Consider the following 19,949-nt stretch of genomic DNA (forward strand, 5'->3'; position numbering starts at 1 on the left):
GAATCTATCATCCTGCCCTAGCGTACACGTACACCTTGGAAGCTGTGATTTGAGAAGAAAACTCAGCCTTTTTTGCTTGGTGGTCAAGCTAACACAAAACCACCCCTCACCACAAACAAGATGACTGCCGATTCAAGGAAAATTCGCGTTGCGGTACGTGTTCGTCCGTTCAACGAGCGGGAAATGGAGCACAATCCCCGTAACATCATCAAGGTAAGCAGGAAAACCCCACACGTATGTGAGTGTTTTGATGTGCGAATGATCAAAGACCAAAACGTTTAACGTTGTGTTCCCTTACGGCTTCGTTTAGGTGCTTGATAAATCGACCCTGATGTTTGATCCGGACGAGGATGAGGATGAGTTCTTTTTCCACGGCGTGAAGCAAACGCACCGCGATATTACGAAGCGCGTTAAGAAGAAGCTCACCATGGAGTACGACGATGTGTTCGACAATACGGCCACAAACAACGATATCTTCGAGGTGTGCATGAAACCGCTCGTCCAGTCGGTGATGAACGGTTACAATTGTTCGGTGTTTGTGTACGGGGCGACCGGCGCCGGCAAAACGCACACCATGCTGGGAAACACCGACTGTCCGGGCATAACGTTCCTGACCATGAAGGAACTGTTCCGACAGATCGAGTCGCTAAGCGAGCTGCGCAAGTTCGATATTGGCATCTCGTACCTGGAGGTGTACAACGAGCTGGTAATGAATCTGCTTACTAAAAGCGGACCGCTCAAGTTGCGCGAAGATTCAAACGGTGTGGTGGTGAGCGGGTTGGTGCTGAAGCAGATACACAATGCTACCGAACTGTTGGAACTGTTGGCATTAGGCAATCGCAACCGGACGCAACATCCGACCGACGCGAACGCGGAAAGTAGCCGAAGCCATGCGATTTTTCAGGTGCACATTCGAATGGTGGAGAAAAAGACGGGACAAAAGCGTACGGTGAAGCTGTCCATGATCGATCTGGCCGGAAGTGAACGGGCCGCCAGCACCAAGGGTCTTGGCATTCGGTTTAAGGAAGGTGCGAACATTAACAAGTCGCTTCTGGCACTCGGTAACTGCATCAACAAGCTGGCGGACGGGTTAAAGCACATCCCGTACCGTGATTCGAACCTTACGCGCATCCTAAAGGACAGTCTTGGAGGGAACTGTCAGACGGTAATGATTGCCAACATCTCGCCCTCCTCGCTTACTTACGACGACACGTACAACACCCTCAAATACGCGTCTCGTGCAAAGAAGATTCGTACGATCGTGCGGCAGAACATCGTGCCGTCGAATGTGCCAAAGGAGTTCCTGATCAAGAAGGTCAACGAACAGGCGGACGAGATAGAGCGGCTAAAGTCGAAGTTGGCCGATTTGGAGGAACAACTTCGCAAGAAGACACAAGCTATTGCTGCTGCCGAATCATCATCGTCGCCGGCGCTCAACGAAACATTGCTAAACACGTGGATTTCGCGTATCGACAGTTGTTACGCCAGTATGCGCGAAGCATTGGAGCGGTTGATCGCACTGAAGAGCAAGGAAAAACTGATCAACATGCGTGTGAAGCTGAAGGAACAGGCGGAAACTATTGCCCGGGTCGTGACGCTCGATGGAAGCCATCTGAACGAGGTAAGAAACGTTTGTTTCGTATTTGAATGCTATTATTCGCTTTATTTAATCTGACATCACTATACTATTGCTGTGTGTGATGGAGCGTCAGTATCAACTCATTTATCTCCCAACAACTCGGACTGTTTTAGTTCCATTATTTTCTCCGCCTCCTTTACAAATCCATCCGCAATGGCGGTAATTTGTGTCTGCGCCTGAAATGCATCGTCCTCGGAAACGTTGGACTGCTTTTTAAGCTTCTTGATCGATTGGTTCTGTGCGTCCTTGATGCGATCGCGACACTTGATAAACAGCACCTTGGCATTTTTTGCCAAACCTTCGCGATGTTCGCGCGTCACTTTCGGCACCGGTATGAAGAGTGTTGTCCCGTCCTGCTGCGGGTTCAGGTTCATTCCACTGCGCTGGATGGCTTGCAACACGACCGGGATCGTTTGTGGGAACGAGACCAGATTGACGACGAGTGTTTTGGGATTTTTACGTACCACCTGCCCAAGTTCCTGCAGCTGATAGTCTTTACCTTCGTACGTAATGCGCAGTGTTTCGATCGAGCCGGTAGTAGAGCGAAGCGAGAGATTCTTCACGTAATCATCCTTCATCGCGGCCAAACTTTTTTCCATCTGTGTCCGAAGGCCTTCCAGGTCGATCAGATTGCCTAGCTGCTCTTCGTTAATTTGAACCTTCGCCGGTGTACCCTTTTTGTCTTTCTTTTTATCCTTTCCCTTTGCATAGTGTCGAACGGATGGTTTTGTTGCGAGAACGGGTGGTGCTGGTTCCGGTGTATCGCGCCGATTGCTGCTTTGTAGTGCTGTGTAGATGGATCGATTTTGTGATGAAATACACGCTGCAGAGGCACGGATGATGTAGCTACTATATGTTGCTAGTGTTTTAAGGCCAACCGCACGAAACAGCGCAGTTATTTGTAACATTTTGCGTGTTTATTAAGCTTTGCTACGATGGAAATGCGCGTTTTTCACTCCACAATCTGCTTTGTTTTGGTTGGTGATTCCACCTGTCAACTGTCAAACTTTGAAATATTCGTTAATTTTGTTTGCGTTTATTTTTAGAGGCTTTGAGTCTCTGAGATTACAGCGCCTTTTAATTGTATCTGTGACTATTTTTTTAACTATCGCAATTGTGGTTAGAGAAAAGTTGAAATTATTTCTTAAATTTCTTTGTATAAATTGGTAAAGCGTAAAGATTTAATTGGGTGGTTTTGCATTTTGCAGGACATTGCCAAGCTGGAAGCTACTATCGATCGTTATGGCAAACAGGTTGCAAACCAACAGGCCGATACATCACGCTGGAAGGAACGGCTTCGGCATGCCCGCCGCCATCGTAATGCGCTCCGGGAGGAGGTGTTACAGTGCGAACTGGCACCAGTGTTGAAGGGCTATCTTAGCGGGAAGGAGGCAGAAATTGAAGCACTCACCGCAACGCTATGGAAGGATCATGTGCTGCAGATGTCGTTCACGTACGACCAGGAAAACAAACTGTGGCAAAACATTATGATGCTGAGCGGCGATATTATACAGCAGAATTACCTTTTGCTCCGCAGCATGGACCGATTGGACAATGCCACGTTGGACAAGTTGAAGCGGTTGGTAAAGCTGAACCAACGGCAGCGTGGAGTAACGTTCTTCGACGACGATTGTCAACAGGATCATCGTAACGACATTGACCTCAGTAGCAACAGCCTTGACGACATTGCCAATCTATCGGATTGTTGCTCAGATGACGCGATTGATTTCCCGCCCGACAATGCAATTGCATCGTCAACCTTGACCAGTGTCGGTGGTGGTGCCAACAAACGAGCAAAGCTGAATGATGGCAGCGAATCGGATACGGAACCCTACTCAACGGCACAGGAAAGTGAAGTAGAAAGCAATAGTGGCGTTGGGCGGAATGTGTTCAAAAAACCGAAAACAGTTGGCCGAGCGTTTTCATTTAAAGCCACGACGGCTGGCGGTGCGACCGCACGACCCACGGTGTCTCGCCGGACACCAACGAAGCCTACCAAAGCGGCAGGAACGGCCGGAATCGGTACACTGGCATCGCAACGACTTAAAGTACCGCGACTGGTGGTGAGCAATGTGGCTGGCGGTGGCGGCGGCGAGACGAATGCACCTGTACGGAAGAAGATGGTGTTGCCGGGTGCTAGTGGCCAGGATGAGAACAAATCGGACACATCGGATGAATCGAACGGGATCGGTAACATTGCCAACTCTACTTTCGATATTGCCTCGGTCAAAGATTCTCAAACGGAATCGTTGTTTTCCAAAGTGCTCGTAGAATCGAACGTTGATCCCCTTGTACTGGACAAAGGTAAGATGAGACCAAAAAAACACGATGACCAATAAATAACTATCTAACCTCCGTTTTTCGGTTGCAGTGCTTCGCCGTGCTTCTATGAAGGGTGGAAAGATGGCCCTTTCCGTTAGTAAGGATAACCGCAAGAAGAGTCCAAAAAGGATAGGGAAAAGTCCACGCTCGGTGAACCGAACGAACAATCGAAGTCAGTATGAAAGCTGAAAAGCACTGTGTGAACGGCAAGATTCTTTGCTGAAGTGTGAAGCTAACGTGAGCATTGTGGTTTTTATTTTAGCAAATGCTTCCGCCAGCTCCGTCATCAATCGGTACCGTATGATGAAAGCGAAGGACGCGGCAGGATCGTCGAGTGGTGGTAGCAGTGGCAGTAGCTCGGCGACAATCACGAAACCACTGCCATCGGTGATGCGAACGGCCAACAACAACTTTGAATCGGACAGTGACCGCAATCGGCATAATCGATTGATGGGTATTATAAAGAAATAGGCAACATGAATTTGGAAGCCGAGTGTTAAGGGAGGAAGGAGTGAGGGAACGATTTTTATTTATGGAGTTTGTTATATTTACGGTTAATATTGCACACGCACGATAATGCATGGGCAACTCTCGACTGTTATATATTTTGTATTCATTCTTAGCTAAAGCGTGGATGAACGGGAGACTGCCCCGCGCCAGAAGAGATGGGTGTTGTATATCGTTGTCGGGTGGGTAGGACGTTGAACGTTTTTAGGACTCGACTCGTTTGTAGTAAGGATAAAAGAAAAATATATCGGCAGTCTTCAAGCAACTGTATCTTTAAGGCAATAATCTCAGAATGATCTATACTATTAGTTGCTAAGGAATTTGCGCATATATGAAAGCTCCAATTTTATACACATTGCTTGAAAATAAAATATGCTAGAAGCACTTGCGCTATCACGATTTTCCTATGTTGCGCTTTTCTCAACTGAAACGAACTTACATACTTCAAATTTCTCGTTCGACGATGTTTCGTTAAATTTTCGTCAAGTAGGCTCGCAACCAAAACGTCATTCAGCTGTCAGCAAGAAAAACAGCACCACAGGCAGCTCATGAGGTAATCGCGAAATCAACAACAAATCCCACCCGGTGGTTACCGGTGGATCGAAATTATTACACAAGTGCGCCGTGCAGGACATAAAACGTGAATCATGGCTTTGTTTGCACGCTGTGGGCCACTGCCCGTGTGGTGCCGAACGGTACAGGCGGTTAGCTATAGACTGCAGTCGACCCGTTTACAGGAGGACGGCAATCGTGGCGCTGCTGGCATCCAGGAAGAAGGTCGGTGCTGTGTTTGGCCAGCGGGAAGATGAAGCAGTTGATAATAATCCATCATTACTTTCGTTATAGAATTTCGTGTTTTAAATCTAAAACAAACAAAGTCTCAGAGATTGGCCCGTCGGAAAGCTGCACGTCCGGATGTTCCGCCGCCACGGTTTGTTGTTCACCAGTCGTTTTCCTATTGTGGAGCAGAATATTTAGACGCGCTTTATAATATCTCCATACAGATCGCAGCAGATGGCAACGGATCAGGATTGGGGTGCCGTATGGCCTGGACCACGATCGTTTAATCCGTCCGCCGTTCCACTCCCGATACGCCAGGGATACGTCACGAAGCGTAACCAAATGTCACCCGGCAAGTTTGCCAACGCGGAGCTGATGAAGATACCGAACTTTCTGCACTTAACGCCGCCCGTTATCAAACGACAGTGTGAAGCACTGAAACAGTTCTGCACCCCGTGGCCGAAGGGGCTCGAAACGGAGGAGAAAATGAGGGCACACTTCCCGATGACTTGCGTCACGACGGACTACTGTCACGCACTGCCCACCATACGCAATCCATTGTCGCGCATTGTAACGGTACAGCTGGAGCTCGGATCATTGCAGCTGGATCGACACGCGAAGGATAAGTTGCTACGGTTGGTGGGTGAGCGATACAATCCCGAAACGGATCTGCTTACGATCGTTACCGATCGGTGTCCGTTGAAGAAACAAAATTATGATTATGCGATATATCTGCTGACCGCACTGTACCACGAATCGAATACGGTGGAACCGTGGGAAGCGACCAAGAGTGAGGCCGACATGGAGTATTTCGATTTTGAGACGAGTCGCAGTAAGCGCAACGCGGAGACAACGCTTAACTGGAACCGGAAGAAGGGCGATAGTGGGTGGGTACAGGTGCCGAAAGCGTACGCGGATGCTGTAGCGAATCTGTTCAACGAAGGAGAAAACGAGTATAATATAACCAAGTACAAGGAACAAACGGTAGCCCTGTTGGGGTTGGGCGAAGAGGCGAAGTAGATTGAAGGGACGTAGGGACTGTAGTGTGTTTTTGTGGTTAACAAATAAGGATAAAAGAAGTACTTTATCTTAATCAACTATTTGATAGATGTTGAAATTTGATGTCTCTTGAGAAATGAACAGCGATTTACAATTGTCAGAAGAATAGAGCAAAAGAGACAGAAAATGTACATGAAAGAAGCAGAAAGAGCGGTGATTGAAATAGGCGCACTGTGTTGCATTCATTATCGGTTTCCGTAGTGTAGCGGTTATCACGTCTGCTTCACACGCAGAAGGTCCCCGGTTCGAACCCGGGCGGAAACAGTATACTTTTTTTCTTTTCTGTCAGTTTCCCGATGAAATGAACACTTTTTACTTTTGTAGTAATAGTTGAAAAATTGTTTTTTTTATATACATCAGTACAGTGTCACAGTAGGAAGTGCTTTTAGTTGACCTACATTTCACACCGACCCAATGCTTTTATTTGCACGAATTTCACTCTTGTTTTCTCAATCCAAGTGCAATTGCATGTGCATAGAAGACTCTCTTCCATTACTATGATGCACAATGCGGTTGCTGTCAGGGCCTAGAAAAAACTGTCAACCTGTAGACATTTAGCAAAAGGTAGATCTATTCTTCTTGCGAACCCGCCGTAATTGATCCGTGACCAATGCGCGGAAGTAGCTACGGTTATAAACCGTGGTAATCATCAGCGAGAGAGATTACTTCAGTTTGACCAGATCTAGCGTACGCAGGTTGGGGAAGATGTGTTCCACTAATGCCGGTGGAGGTGACTTGTTCGTGGTCGTACTGTTAGTTAGTGGAGTGTTCTTCTCCTGTGTCGTTGGAGATCTTCCTGTTGGTGCTACTGATGCATCGAAGACGATTTCTAAGACCGCAGGCAATCAACAGATTCTAGAACCGCCAGATTCGTTCCTCAACACCGAGCCGTCTTCTCCATACCAGATGGTGGCACACTCGGATTACAATAATCGTCTACATATCCAGCCACAGCAAAAGCAGGAGCACGGCAAACCTTCCTTTGTCACATCTCTGCTATCAACGGATTCGCCTCCTGCCCGCAAACGTTCGACAACTAACATTCCACGGCGGACTCGCTACTCACCGGCAGCAGCACCAAGCAAGGACGAGGACTTACCCAACCGATCGTTGCTAACACCGAGCCGTTACTACGATAGCTATGGCGAGTGGCATCATGATGATTTGACACACTGGGCATCACAGCAACCACACGGAGGTGGAAATTGGGACTGGAAACCACACCATCATCATCCCCATCAACACCATGGTAACGTGCTAGCGGAGATCTTGGATGGTACTGCGCTGTATCCTCCATACCATCAACACCTCCAGCAGCAGCAGCATCATCATGGACTACTAGGACTACAACTACTCGTACTACTTCATCCGGTTCTAATGCTCGGTACGGTGTCCTTTCTCGTTTGCCTTATCAACGCCGTGTTGGGATTGGTAGATAAGGTTAAGCTACCGATCGTACGTGCTCAGGATAGGATTACGACAGCCCCCTCACCACCGGTTGGACATCGGGATGGGCGAGGAGAGCAGCTACTGGATCAGCTATATCAGTTCCTTAACGTCGCTATCGAACAGCAACAGCATTCGAATCAGAGGAATGATACGTTTGTACCGGAGAGGATCGCAATTCTGCAAGAACCAATTCGTAAATGAGTTATAGCAGATTCTAGCATTCGTTCAAATCATAACATATGCCGAGAAAAATATTTTCCACTACCGGTTCGTATCGTTATATTAACAAAAGACATTGTTAAAGTGTGTGTGAAACATATTCAAAAATGTTTAAAGTATGTATTGTATTATTCTTTACCACTTACTAAAACATTGCTTTTAGTTATCTCTTCTAGATTTTGTTTTATTGTCCAAAAACAAGTATTGTTATAGTTATGTTAAGTTATGAGCTAAATAAATACAAATAAAATAAACTTTCAAAACACGCGTATTTTGACACGTCGTAACTAGGCGAGGAGTGGAGGGATCGGGTTGGGGTGTTGGGCATAAAGATGCGCGGCCTCAAGACGCATCCAACAGTATGCCGGACGCCAGGATCGGACCAAGAATGAACGAGTAATCGCCGATTTTCCACGGGAATGCTGCTGGCGGAATTCCCCCCCCCCATCCCTTCCAGGTTCTGGAAAATCCCCCTTAGTTCCCTTTAATATTAAAAACCATCTTTTGGAGGGGTTTTAAAATATATTTCAAGAAAGAAATATTAATAACTCTGAAGAACTTAAAATTGAATGACAAACTTTAAAAAGGACGGAAAAATATTTGTCGCGACGGAAAGAATATAATTTTCGGACCACTTTTAAAATTTCCATTTGCTACCTCTTCGCCTAGTATGCTCTCCTGTTACTCCTGGTGGGATTTTTCCGCATCAAAATCCACAAAAATCTGCACAAAAATCCGCCCAGGAGCGACTGGAAATAACAGGAGAGCATGACTTCGAAGAGGTAGCTCGGGCCGGCCAAAAAATTCCAAATCCAGTTTAAATTTTTGAAATCCAAGTTAAAAATGAGCTGTAAATTTTAAGTCCGGAAATCAACTCTAAATTTTGCCGCGGGATTTTAAAACTGATTTTGGATTTTAAGTTTGAATTTGGCATTTTTTGGCCGGCCCAAGCTACCTTCTCGAATGTATGTTCTCCTGTTACTACCAGTCGTTCCTGGTCGGATTTTTGTGCCAAAAAATGTCGGATTTTCAAGCGGCAAAATCCGACCAGGAGTAACAGGAGAGCATACTAGGCAAAGAGGTAGCAAATGGAAATTTTAAAAGTGGTCCGAAAATTATTTTCTTTCTGTCGCGACAAATATTTTTCCGTCCTTTTTAAAGTTTGTCTTTCAATTTTAATTTCTTCAGAGTGATTTTTATTTCTTTCTTGAAATATATTTTAAAAACCCCTCCAAAAGATGGTTTTTAATATTAAATGGAAATAAGGGGGATTTTCCAGAACCTAGAAGGGAGGGGGGGGGATTCCGCCAGCAGCATTCCCGTGGAAAATCGGCGATTACTCGTTCATTCTTGGTCCGATCCTGGCGTCCGGCATACTGTTGGATGCGTCTTGAGACCGCGCATCTTTATGCCCAACACCCCAACTCGCTCTCTCCACTCCCCACCAAGTTATGGAGGAAAATAACAACATTCCCATGGAAAATTGACAATATCTCGGTCATTCTTGGTCCGATCCTGGCGTACGGCATACCGTTCGATGCGTCTTGAGGCCGCGCATCTTTTTGCCGAACACCCCAACCCGATCCCTCCACCCCCCGTCCAGTTATTGGGGAAAAACAACATTGCCGTGGAAAATCGACGATAACTCGCTCATTTCGGATCCGATCCTGGCGTCCGGAATACCGTTAGATGCGTCTTAAGGCCGAGCATCTTTTTTCTGAACACCCCAAACCGATCCCTCCATCCCCCGCCCAGTTATTGAGGAAAAACAACATCGCCGTGGAAAATCGGCGATAACTCGCTCAGTTCTAATCCGATCCTGGCCTCCGGCATACCATTGGATGCGTCTTGAGGCCGCGCATCTTTTTGTGGGGCACCCCAACCCAATCCTTCCGTCCCTCCCCCTCTGCAAGTCAGAACAATCAGTACTGATGGTGATATGTACTGATGGTGATATGTTTGAAGAAATAATTGCAACAAAACCAACTTTTATTTATGATGTTTTGAAACATTTATTGTATTACGTTTGCCGTTTAGTTTTCTTTGTTTCATCTATTTGTTTGCTTCTCATAGTCCTCCCAAAACTGAATCTCTACTACCATTTTTCCTCTTCCTTTGCTCTCTTCTATTTTCCCAACTACACATACACACTCACTCGCTCTCGCTCTTTCTCTTTCATTTTCCCTTTCTCTCTACACAATCTGCTTTTATCATGCGGTCGAGTTTATTATAATGCTTACACAGTTTGCCTTTCAACATACATCATTTTACTCGTTGGCTAAACCTAGGACAGAAAAGGTATTGATTGGTTTTCTTGGTTTTTTATATTCATATTTATATATGTATCATCATCATTCGCCCGTTTTTTTTTTTGGGGTGGAGAACGACCGTTTGTCGGTTCCAAATTATACAACACACACACGCATACAAACCGGGCAATGCCACAATATGTCTAATAGAGCTACAGCTATACTAAGCCAGCAACTAGGCCGTCATTACACACGCGAACTGAAATGCGTGAAACTTTTGCAAACGGCCAGCCCAGTTCGACGAGGACGTGTGTGCGTGCGTGCGTGTGTGTGTGGGGAAGGAGGTGGTCATAACAGACGAATGAATGGGGTAAATGGAAAAACATGGTTCAGTCTCCTGCGCAGCACGAAGGGCAGGAAGCTTTAAAAAGTTCAATCATTGTTCATCATCTCTTTATCCTTGAGAAATATTCATATATGTACTTTCCTTGTTTTTGTGTTCACAAAATAAAAGCACTTAGAGCGCTTTGCTCGTTAGTATTTCACGCTAAAATCCAATTGCAAGAACTTCAAAATCAAATGCAAAAACACCAAAACTAAAGAGAAACCGCAATGTGTTTTAACTGATTAATTTTCCGTCCATGTTTTCTCCTATGCGCGTGGTGGCGTCATCTAGCGGGCGCTAGCACAACTTAGCTGCTATAGTACAGAACGGCTGTGAAAGGATATAGATTTCCAAATTAAAAGTCTCCTACAGCACCCGAAATCGTCTCAATTGTCGAATAAAGACAGAGCGCGGGAGGACACATTATGCAATGACTGGATTAAAGGATGGCTAGCACCGGGTCCGAACGATACGTCGCCCGTGCGTCATGTTTTCGAGCTGCTTGAGAACGATCTCTCGAAACATATTAATAAAAAAAAGTAAATTTTACTTTAGACAAGTACAACTAAACCTACACGAAAACGAAACTAAACACTTCCTAGCAATATTTTAGCTACATTATCATTACAGTTAGTGATGGTGATTGGTGATGAAGGATGAGGGGTGTGACGAACAGACCCCACGTGTGGAGCAGCTGTTTGGGTGTTTGGACACACAGAGATGTGTGTGTGTGAGTTAACAGACACCCTCCCTGCCCGAAAAGGTGGGGAACAAAAATTCCTCGTTGTTTCTGGCTTTTGCTTTTGTTTCGTGTTTTCCTCTCCATTACCGTGTGTAAAAGCATGATGATGATGGCCCACTGCGGATCGTTCACTACCACCAATGCACCAGGGATGCCGTCGATGAAGGGGTAGTTGATGGTGGTGGTGGTGGAGGCGGGCAAGCGGCAGTGGACGGGAGGGCTATGGCCTAGTCCTTGTTGCTCATCGATTCCGCGCTTTCCGTCGACTGGCGGCCACCTTCGGACGAGGCGACACTGGTAGCGCCTCCACCATTCGGAAGGCTGCCAGAGGAAGAAGGGGCCGCACCACCACCACCCGTCGTACTTTCCCCATTGCCTACCTTCGACTGTTGGGCGGAGGCAGGCTTCGGTGTGGCCGACGAGGGTGCCGCATCGAACGACTGCACCTGGGCCTCGTACAGCAGCTGCATGATTTTGAGCGAGGTTAGCGAGGATATTCGTTCCGGCAGCTTGCGCAACACTTCGCCCACGTACAGCCCGTACGCACCGTGCTCGTCCAGGTGGGCCTGATGCTCCAGATTGTTCTGATACTTGACCGTGCGGTTGAGGTTAAAGTTGGACAGTGAGGCTTCGTCACCGTCGTAGCTGACCCGGGCCCGTTTTGGCAAACCGTACGACACCTCCACGTTGGACATCGCGGCCGGTATCGGCGACTCGACCGGCGTCGGCTGCTGATGGTGATGGGGATGGCCGGCAGCACCACCGGCCGCACTATGCTGCAGGGCGGCTGCGGCGGCTGCACTACTGCCCGCCGAACCACCACCACCGCCACCGCCGCCCGGTGCGTGTGGATGATGATGCTGATGGTGGCCACCACCGGCCGAACCTGGCATACCGCCACCCCGCCCGAATGGATGGTGATGATGGTGACTGCCGGCGTGTGGTACCTGCTGCTGGCCGGCACCGGACTGTGCGGAACCGCCACCGCCTGGCTGATTGCTGTGCGGGGGCGGCAACTGATGATCGCGCTGGTGTGGATGCGGTGGCTGCAGATGGTGCAGTGACATGGGATCGTGCGCGGACGGGAAACCTGCGCCGGGCGGTGCACCGAACGGTCCGTGGCCCTGCAGCTTCAGGTGCTGCTGGTAGTGCAGTTGAGCTTGGGAGTTTTGGGCCGCCACGGCCATCTGCTGCAGGTCGAGGTACGCGTGCAGATCGTCCTTAACGTCCTCTTGCTGTTCACGCTGCCGCTTTCGCAGAATGTTCATCGGGTTTGTCTCATCGTCGCTGGAAAAGTGAGGCAAGAAATGATGAGAAATTAGTAGAAATTCGTCAAGATTTTTTGAGAATTTAAATTTTTAAATGAAATATTAAAACCTTGAACGATGAAGATGGTCACCCCCTAAAGAATATATACAAGTCTCATTACTGACATAAGCCTATGGAGCTATGGACTCTAGAAAATGTCTTTTGATCACGATCACCGAAGGAAATCTTCCTACATTTCCTTCAGTGAATGATTTAGTCCTTCGGAGGCCCTAAGCGGAATGGAAGTTGAAGGCCCCTCTGCTGCTGCTGTTGTGAATCTGCTGACCGGAGGGGAAGGTTGTTTGTGAATTTGGGGTTCCTTACCAGCTCGGCCAGCTGACTTCTTTAGAAGGATTTATTCTCTATTTAGAAGGAATGCTCTCGGTTCAGCCACCACAAAAAGCAGGGAAAAGGCAAGGCAGGGCCAGTGTACGACGGTAACCTGTTCAGATGGGATTCGATACCCGGTAAAACCGGTCAAAGTCTTTGGGGTGTTGTTATAAGCTTTCTTGGTGGTCTATTTACTACCCTCCTACTTCGAAAGTAAGTTTTGTGGAAGAAGGTACGAACAGATTTAAATGTGATTACGCCTAAGGAAAGGACCTTACGCCTAACTTACATAAATAAATTCCCGAAGCATCAACTTTGTTCTTTGGAAATTAAACCAGACGATTCCCAGCTACTTATGATTTTTACAAGAAATTGGAATAAACTTAGAGATATCACAAGTGAAGTCAAATGCTCCAGTGAGGCAGACAAACTACACACCGAGACAGAGTAATGCTTTAAAATAATCTTTTTCCCACAGTTCCCTCCCAGACTTATGTGTGTCCTCCCTATTTCCTAATGCCCTTTCCTTAGCCTTCCATCGAATCTGTGCAGGAATATTCATACAAGAAAACGGTGCTACAAATCGCTTGTAACCGAAGCGTGACTCTCCTCGCACCATTCGGTCTTTGATTGGTTTAAATTAGAACCATATCGGTCCGCTCTTTTCAAACGTGCCACGACGAACAACAGACACGACACAAGGGGGGGCCACAAGGTTTGCATCTCGCGCGCACAGCAGCACATCCCCCTGACAGAGAGACACGGACCGAGAAACAACATCTTCACAACCTCACACACTCTATTGCTTCTAATTTACTTTTCAAAGAAATAAATTTATTCTTAAAAACATCCATTGGCAGTGTTGTGGCGGTGAAGAAACTGGGCGTTGGCCGATAGCCGACGAGTCGAGCGCGGCTGGCAGCCAGCAAAAGCAAGCACTTAAAGTCATTAGTTGGCGCGGAATGGATTGAAAAGTGTATGGAGGATATTTTGCTGCTCAAGAGATAGCAAATTTTGCAATAATGCATATTAATTAATTCGAATATGAAAGCTTTTGGGGTCTTTGTCCAACAACTTATGCACTTTTTCTTGCTTTCTAAATTTGGCTATCAATGAATAATAGAGAAGCAGCAGCAGCCTTCTTATAGTAAAAGCAATTATGGCAGCAAGGAACAAGTCACATTCCTTCTCTAAATGAGCTGCCTTACGAGCGATTTATGAGCATTTGAAACAATAATACAATAAAAATATGATTCTTCCTATTTCTCCTTGCCAACTGTAGTTCCCCCCGTTGATCCTCGGTACACACTTAAGTACCGGACGAAGTAAATGTTGTTACATCTCTATCGCATGATGAAAGATGTTGTCCACACACATGCTCGTTACCCTTCCCATTTTCTCTCCCTACCCTCCCCGGGCATGTTGTTCCAATTGTTCAATGAGGATCATCATTAAGTGATGTTATGATGATTGCTGGGAGCCAGCAATCCCACAGTGCCAATTTTGCTAAGATTTCCGTTCTTTCTCAAGCTCAAAAACACATAGAGAGAGAGGAGAGAGATAACTTACGTATCGTCCGGCTCGCCGTTCGGGGCACGCGGTCTCCGGATTTTGATGTGTTTGTTGAGAAACTTGAGCTTCTCGAGCAGTGGCCACTCGCTACAATTGACGCCGTTCTTCATGATGCGCCGCTCGACCGTGAACCGGCACCGGAAGTAGGTCATGCGCTTCTTGCACTGCTCCACGTCCATCTCGCACAGCCGGCTCAGCTCGCGCCAGGCCTTTTCCTTCTTCGACTGGAACTTGTAGTGCGGGTGGCTTTTGTCGTACAGCACCGGCATCCGGCGGTAGTAATCGCATAGTTTTTCATCTTTCTGCAAAGAAAACGGGAAGAACGAAACGAAATGGTTAGCTAAAAAGGCGGGCAAATAGTATGAAACTAAAGTCGATATACAGTGGTGGTCTTTGCAATAGGACTAATATATTATTATCACGCTTAAGAATAGCTGTACAATATCGCTTTTTAAAGCGGTATTACGGAACTTATTTCCGTAACATTATGGTTTCTTTAATGGGGGTTTTTGTATCAAAAATTGCCAACATAGTATTGTGTTTAAAATTTACAAAATTTGCATTTTGAAAAGCAGATAATAGCAATAATTGGCTAAAGAGTAATAAAGGTCCTCAAGTTGTACGGGATTCATCTCATGCAAGCTTGTGTGAAAAATCACGGTAGATTGTGACCGTTATGCGTAGGACATAAAAATATTATTTAAATAAATCATTATTGAAATGAGGAAAGTTATTTGAAATTATTGTTAAGTGTCGCAAAAGCTAGCTTATGTATAAGACTAATTTATAAAAACATTTTACTAACTTATTTCATCATTTAAACGAGACAGTTCATACTGTAATTGAAATAATTCTTAATTCAGTCATATATTTTTTATTTAAATGGCTCAATATACGGAATAAATGAATATTTAAACATGATTTGAGTAGAACGTTGATTTAATTACTAAAATTTTATTAAAACTAAAATAAGATTTTTTTTGATTTTATAAATCAATAGTTTTAATATTTTTATTGTGTCCTACTCAGGCATGTTCACAAACGTCTGTGAAGCTTGCATGTGAGTTTGATGCGTGCAACTTGAAGGCCTATATTACTCTTTAGCCAAATAATTTTCAAAATCAAATGCAACACATTTCAAGAAATTCGAAGACAAAAATCCTTCGCGTCTTGATGACACAACTGATATGGATTTTTGTCAACTCTTTAAGCCCTTGTCAAACAAACTTTTGACATCAGTTTAATGTAATGAAAATAGAGTTGAGAATGTACCATCATCAATTACGAGTCATCTTCAAATAAAGAAGATCTTTAAGCTCTTTATTGTACTTGATCTGTCGGGCAGGGCAGACTAGTTGGATAATATTGGTGGAAAGTCTCGCGTATGCAGTACAGTACGGTCCAGTTTTGTTGCAGAGTCGACCCCAAATACCGACTCTAGTGTTTGAAAGGCCCAATAAATCATTATTGTTCCCATTTTTTTCTCTTATTGAGATAAATTTTGATGAATCAATTTTGATAGTAAAGTATAATAATAATTTCTAAATTTCATTTTAAACAAATAGATAAGAATATTTCTACTAAAAACGTACCAATATATACAAAACGACAGACAATAGATTACTGCTTAAATAAATCAAAAATTGCTATTCTAAGTTGTGATAAGAAACTGTTTCCAACAGTTGGTAAAATGTGGAAAATATCTTTATATTTGTACACAGGATGTGAAGGTGGTCTCATTCTAATGTCCGTCGTTTTATATAACTGATCACCACTGTACGTATATTTGAAGGAAATATTGTCCCCGTTAGGATCAATGCTGCATCATACATGTAGCATAAAGCATGAAATATAATTATTAATGATTTCGAGTTTTTCGTCTGGTAAAAGCTGGTTAAAAACAAGCGCAACACTGTATTTATAGAACGAACCTCCAAGACATCGGTGGAACTGCGGCCGTTCGATTTCGGTGACGTTTGAAAGTTCGCTGCCAACGCACTGGCTGGCAGCAGGTTGAAGAACGGTGGGGACAACGATGGTATCATCGTTAGTTCCGGCAATAGTTCCATCATTTTGATATTCTTTTCTATGTTTCACTGTTGCTAGTGTGTTTGACTTAAACTAAACAAGTGTTTCACTTCTTTTGTTTTCACAGATTTTCACGCTTCGAGCAACATATTATAAGGCAGGACGCACACTGGCGGTTGTATACAACCTTTGAGAAGGAAAACATAAATTAATGTGTACAGTTTAAAAAGAAGTTAAAAAAAAATTAGCAAATCATCACTGCGCGCGCGCGATTCGTTTTAACATAAAATCCAATTTCTTCAACAAAAGTCTGTATTATTCGTTCGCAACGACGAGGGGAGAGAAAATAGAAAACAGGTTGGCGGTTGTGTGGTAAACGGGTCCGAAGAGCAAATGTATAATACCACCCCGGATACGATAAGTGAAAATAGAATTCATAAAAACTGGGGGTATTTCAAAATTTTATGTTTCACGTCTTTTACCATCTTTTGCCCATTTCGACGAAACGCGCCGAAAAAGACGGTTTTTGTGGGAATGTAAACAATAATCTTTGAGGCATAACACGGTGCAAGCGCACGCAGCACACATACACACAGAGAGACACATCCAAGAAGGCCAGAAAACACATGAAGCAATCGGAACAATGGATAAGCAATGTAGGGGAAGCAAGAAGGGCCACGAAAAAGGTAAAGAAAATAAGATAAAAGATGAAATATTAAATGTATTAATAAAGCTATCTCGTTCGCGCACATACGAGCACAATACGAAGGATGAAACCTCGGCACAACACCACACTCAAGCAAGCTTTTAACATAAATAAATAGCCAAAGAATATTATTTCACAAACAACAGGAAAAGTAATCTTACGATGATGCACAAGGGAAGAGGGGGAGGGAGATCGGTGGGTATGGGTGTGTGTGTGTGTGAGGTGGTTTTAAGTTTCTTTGCTTTTGAGAAACTTTTCTCTTCTTCGTACGAACGACACAAACACCCCATATTTCGTGCTAAGTTTGCCAGCGTAAGCCTCTTTCTTCTTGAATTTTTAAACAAAAACGAATCGTACAAAACATCACCATGCACACATGTCATATGTCGGTTTCGATCACCAACCTTTTTCTTTACATAAATGCGAAGAATTTGTTCGGATAATTAACACAAAGGCAAATTTTAATTCAATAAGAGCAACGGTTTAAAACAAACAAAGCATCCCAAGAAACTGGTCTCGGGTTATCGTGTCGTGAAAGGGCTCATACACACACACACAGGTTTCGAGAATGCTTCTACTGCTCGTCTAAGAAGGCATATGAAATTTGTAATAAATTTATGAAAATGGCCTCATAAGAAACTATGTGAAACACCACCACCGTCCCACCCGCGAATTGCCATTTTACGGCATATTGAATAGAGAATGAAATTAAGTCGAACGAACCATCGCTAACGAACGATGTGTCGCAACCTTTGGTCGAATAAACGAATAAAAAGTTAGGACTGTCGGTAAGGGTGGAAGGAGGAGGACGAGAAGGGATTATGAGAAAGGTTCCTCTCTCGGTAGTAAAACGTCTACATCGCAATCTGGCGTGCATAGAGTGCGTGTGGTGGAGGCACGCACGAGTTGTTTGATCAAACACGATTGTCTCTTTTTATAGCACCATCAGATTTAAATAAAAAAAATACAACGCAACTACTAAATGATGACGCAATGGATCGTGACAGTGCTTCGTTGTTATTATACAAAAGGGAGACTCGCGATCATGTGTTAAAGAGCTGCTGCATATGCGATCGATTGCATACAACAAAAAAAGTACACGAAGGGCGTAGTTTTTGCACAGCACAGTTCCGATTCAAACGCAATGTGTAATTGGTCGTTTGAGGAACGTGAACAAACCGACGAGTGGAGGATATTTGTTTAATAACCTCTCATCCTTCCCAAAAACACCCAATCCTGAAAACGCGCACACACTTTGCAACGTGTTAGCATCACTGTTTTGCCTCTCCCACCACCTCCCTCCTCCTCCTCCTCCCCCACGCACGCACACACTCCCCCTTTTCAACAATGCCACAGTGTGAATCGATGGAGTGCAACTGTCATAACAGGACACCACACACTCTCTTAAGCTCAACTTCACACAACACACGCACGCACACTCGACCCTGTTTGTCATTGTTTATTCATTCATCACAATCCCATTTGAGGTGGGTAATTTTAAACTCTCTGGCATTTTAGTCCGCCCGTCCAAGGGACCCACAGACACGCCGCCGCTGTGTGCGGCTGGGCGGAAAATGGGAAAGGCAATATGATGTTAATTGTGACTGTATATTGCTGCCATCAGGAGTGAGAAATCATTTATTCCTTGCGTTCACATAAACGCGAACATTTGCATAACACGCCCGTACACCCCACCCCACCCCACCAAACAACTCCTCCATTTCGTTGTGTTGTGTGCACTTGTTTGTGTCCGTGGTTCGATTAATCATCCATCATAGTCTGGCCTCGTACTAAGCATACACAAACGCGCGAGACTTTTGTTTCTGACCGGGTATCGAGAAGGAGGTGAGGGAGGATGTAAGGAGTAAACGATGATCTAATTCTCCATTACCGAAGAAGCCCATAGGAGTGGGTAAATGATACTCCAAACACTAACAACGAACCGATTTGAAATAAAGGAAATGCTTTAATTTAATGTACTTTAAATCATCCAGAATTAGTAAATCCTTGCATTACGATAAGTTATCGTGCATCGTGACCCCCCGGCTTTCAGTACGCACACACACACACACACACGCACCTCCATACACAAACAAACAGTCACAGATATAAGACGAAACGTTCGACTTAATCGCATTGATCCGGATGTGCACATAAACAAATGAGCTCACCACCCACCACCGCCCGGCGAGTAAATGGATCGATAAATTCGAAAATTACATTTCACATTGCTCAATTCCACTCTGCTTGCAGCACACCTCACGCAAACGCACACATACCATATGCACACCGTTTTCTCCGCGCGCGTAATTAATCCTTGCGAACCATACACACGTTATAAGGGTACGCGAAGCTCGCGCACCAGCAACCAGCAGCGCAACCGTACCGAACCAACGTCAAACGCGTTCTGTTCACCAGAGAGCAGAACTTCATGTCATGTGTGGAAGGGCTGGAATTGTTTACTCTCGGCGCTCTCTCTCCCTCTCTCTCTTGCTCGGCAACACGAACGCACGCGAAGTGAGGCGCTTTAAATATGTTCGTTTGCTTGAGAGTAGCAAAGAGAGAAAGATGGAACAGCGCTGTACGCTTCATTCTAATTGCTTTACTATGGTTCTCTCTCTCTTTCTCATAAAATCTCTCCAGCATACATTTTG

The 19,949-nt window shown here is 45.1% G+C and overlaps 6 protein-coding genes and 1 non-coding gene across 7 annotated transcripts in view; 5 read left to right on the top strand and 2 right to left on the bottom strand.

The window, feature by feature from the left end:
• The window catches only part of LOC126563232 (trafficking protein particle complex subunit 1), a 117,445-nt gene that overhangs the window by 30,300 nt on the left and 67,196 nt on the right, over window positions 1-19,949 (top strand). The gene's annotated exons all lie outside the window — the stretch shown is intronic.
• Window positions 1-19,949, top strand: part of LOC126562538 (ribosome biogenesis regulatory protein homolog) — a 416,320-nt gene that overhangs the window by 7,583 nt on the left and 388,788 nt on the right. The window lies entirely within an intron of this gene.
• LOC126561559 (kinesin-like protein KIF18A) lies at window positions 121-4,432 on the top strand. Its single transcript, XM_050217781.1, has 5 exons — window positions 121-213; window positions 311-1,621; window positions 2,848-3,943; window positions 4,011-4,133; window positions 4,224-4,432. The coding sequence occupies exons 1-5, from the start codon at window positions 121-123 to the stop codon at window positions 4,430-4,432; spliced, it is 2,832 nt and encodes a 943-aa protein (XP_050073738.1).
• LOC126562787 (ribosome-recycling factor, mitochondrial) lies at window positions 1,720-2,547 on the bottom strand. Its single transcript, XM_050219371.1, has one exon. It carries the CDS (start codon window positions 2,545-2,547, stop codon window positions 1,720-1,722), a length of 828 nt encoding a protein of 275 aa, XP_050075328.1.
• Window positions 5,116-6,280, top strand: LOC126563658 (28S ribosomal protein S35, mitochondrial). The gene is made up of 3 exons (XM_050220302.1): window positions 5,116-5,245; window positions 5,315-5,399; window positions 5,473-6,280. Exons 1-3 carry the CDS (start codon window positions 5,116-5,118, stop codon window positions 6,266-6,268), a joined length of 1,011 nt encoding a protein of 336 aa, XP_050076259.1. The 3' UTR covers window positions 6,269-6,280.
• Trnav-cac (transfer RNA valine (anticodon CAC)) lies at window positions 6,499-6,571 on the top strand. The gene has a single exon. It is a non-coding gene; the product is annotated as a tRNA-Val (tRNA).
• LOC126561880 (ras-interacting protein RIP3-like) overlaps window positions 11,482-19,949 on the bottom strand; it is a 437,929-nt gene continuing 429,461 nt past the window's right edge. The window contains exons 3-4 of the mRNA XM_050218241.1: window positions 14,559-14,863; window positions 11,482-12,638 (exon numbers count right to left, since the gene is read on the bottom strand). Of these exons, the coding sequence (XP_050074198.1) occupies window positions 11,579-12,638; window positions 14,559-14,863 (1,365 nt within the window). The 3' untranslated portion in view covers window positions 11,482-11,578. The remainder of the gene's footprint in view (window positions 12,639-14,558; window positions 14,864-19,949) is intronic.

The sequence above is a fragment of the Anopheles maculipalpis genome, chromosome 3RL, assembly GCF_943734695.1.
Source record: "Anopheles maculipalpis chromosome 3RL, idAnoMacuDA_375_x, whole genome shotgun sequence".
NCBI classification, from domain to species: Eukaryota; Metazoa; Arthropoda; class Insecta; order Diptera; family Culicidae; genus Anopheles; species Anopheles maculipalpis.

Excerpts from the sequence above, each read along its gene's own strand:
- LOC126561559 (XM_050217781.1), top strand. The coding sequence starts at position 121 with ATGACTGCCGATTCAAGGAAAATTCGCGTTGCGGTACGTGTTCGTCCG. Across the intron at positions 214-310 it reads ATCCCCGTAACATCATCAAG|GTGCTTGATAAATCGACCCT; the intron begins GTAAGCAGGAAA and ends GGCTTCGTTTAG. Across the intron at positions 1,622-2,847 it reads ATGGAAGCCATCTGAACGAG|GACATTGCCAAGCTGGAAGC; the intron begins GTAAGAAACGTT and ends TGCATTTTGCAG.
- LOC126562787 (XM_050219371.1), bottom strand. The coding sequence starts at position 2,547 with ATGTTACAAATAACTGCGCTGTTTCGTGCGGTTGGCCTTAAAACACTA.
- LOC126563658 (XM_050220302.1), top strand. The coding sequence starts at position 5,116 with ATGGCTTTGTTTGCACGCTGTGGGCCACTGCCCGTGTGGTGCCGAACG. Across the intron at positions 5,246-5,314 it reads TGCTGGCATCCAGGAAGAAG|AATTTCGTGTTTTAAATCTA; the intron begins GTCGGTGCTGTG and ends CTTTCGTTATAG. Across the intron at positions 5,400-5,472 it reads CCGGATGTTCCGCCGCCACG|ATCGCAGCAGATGGCAACGG; the intron begins GTTTGTTGTTCA and ends ATCTCCATACAG.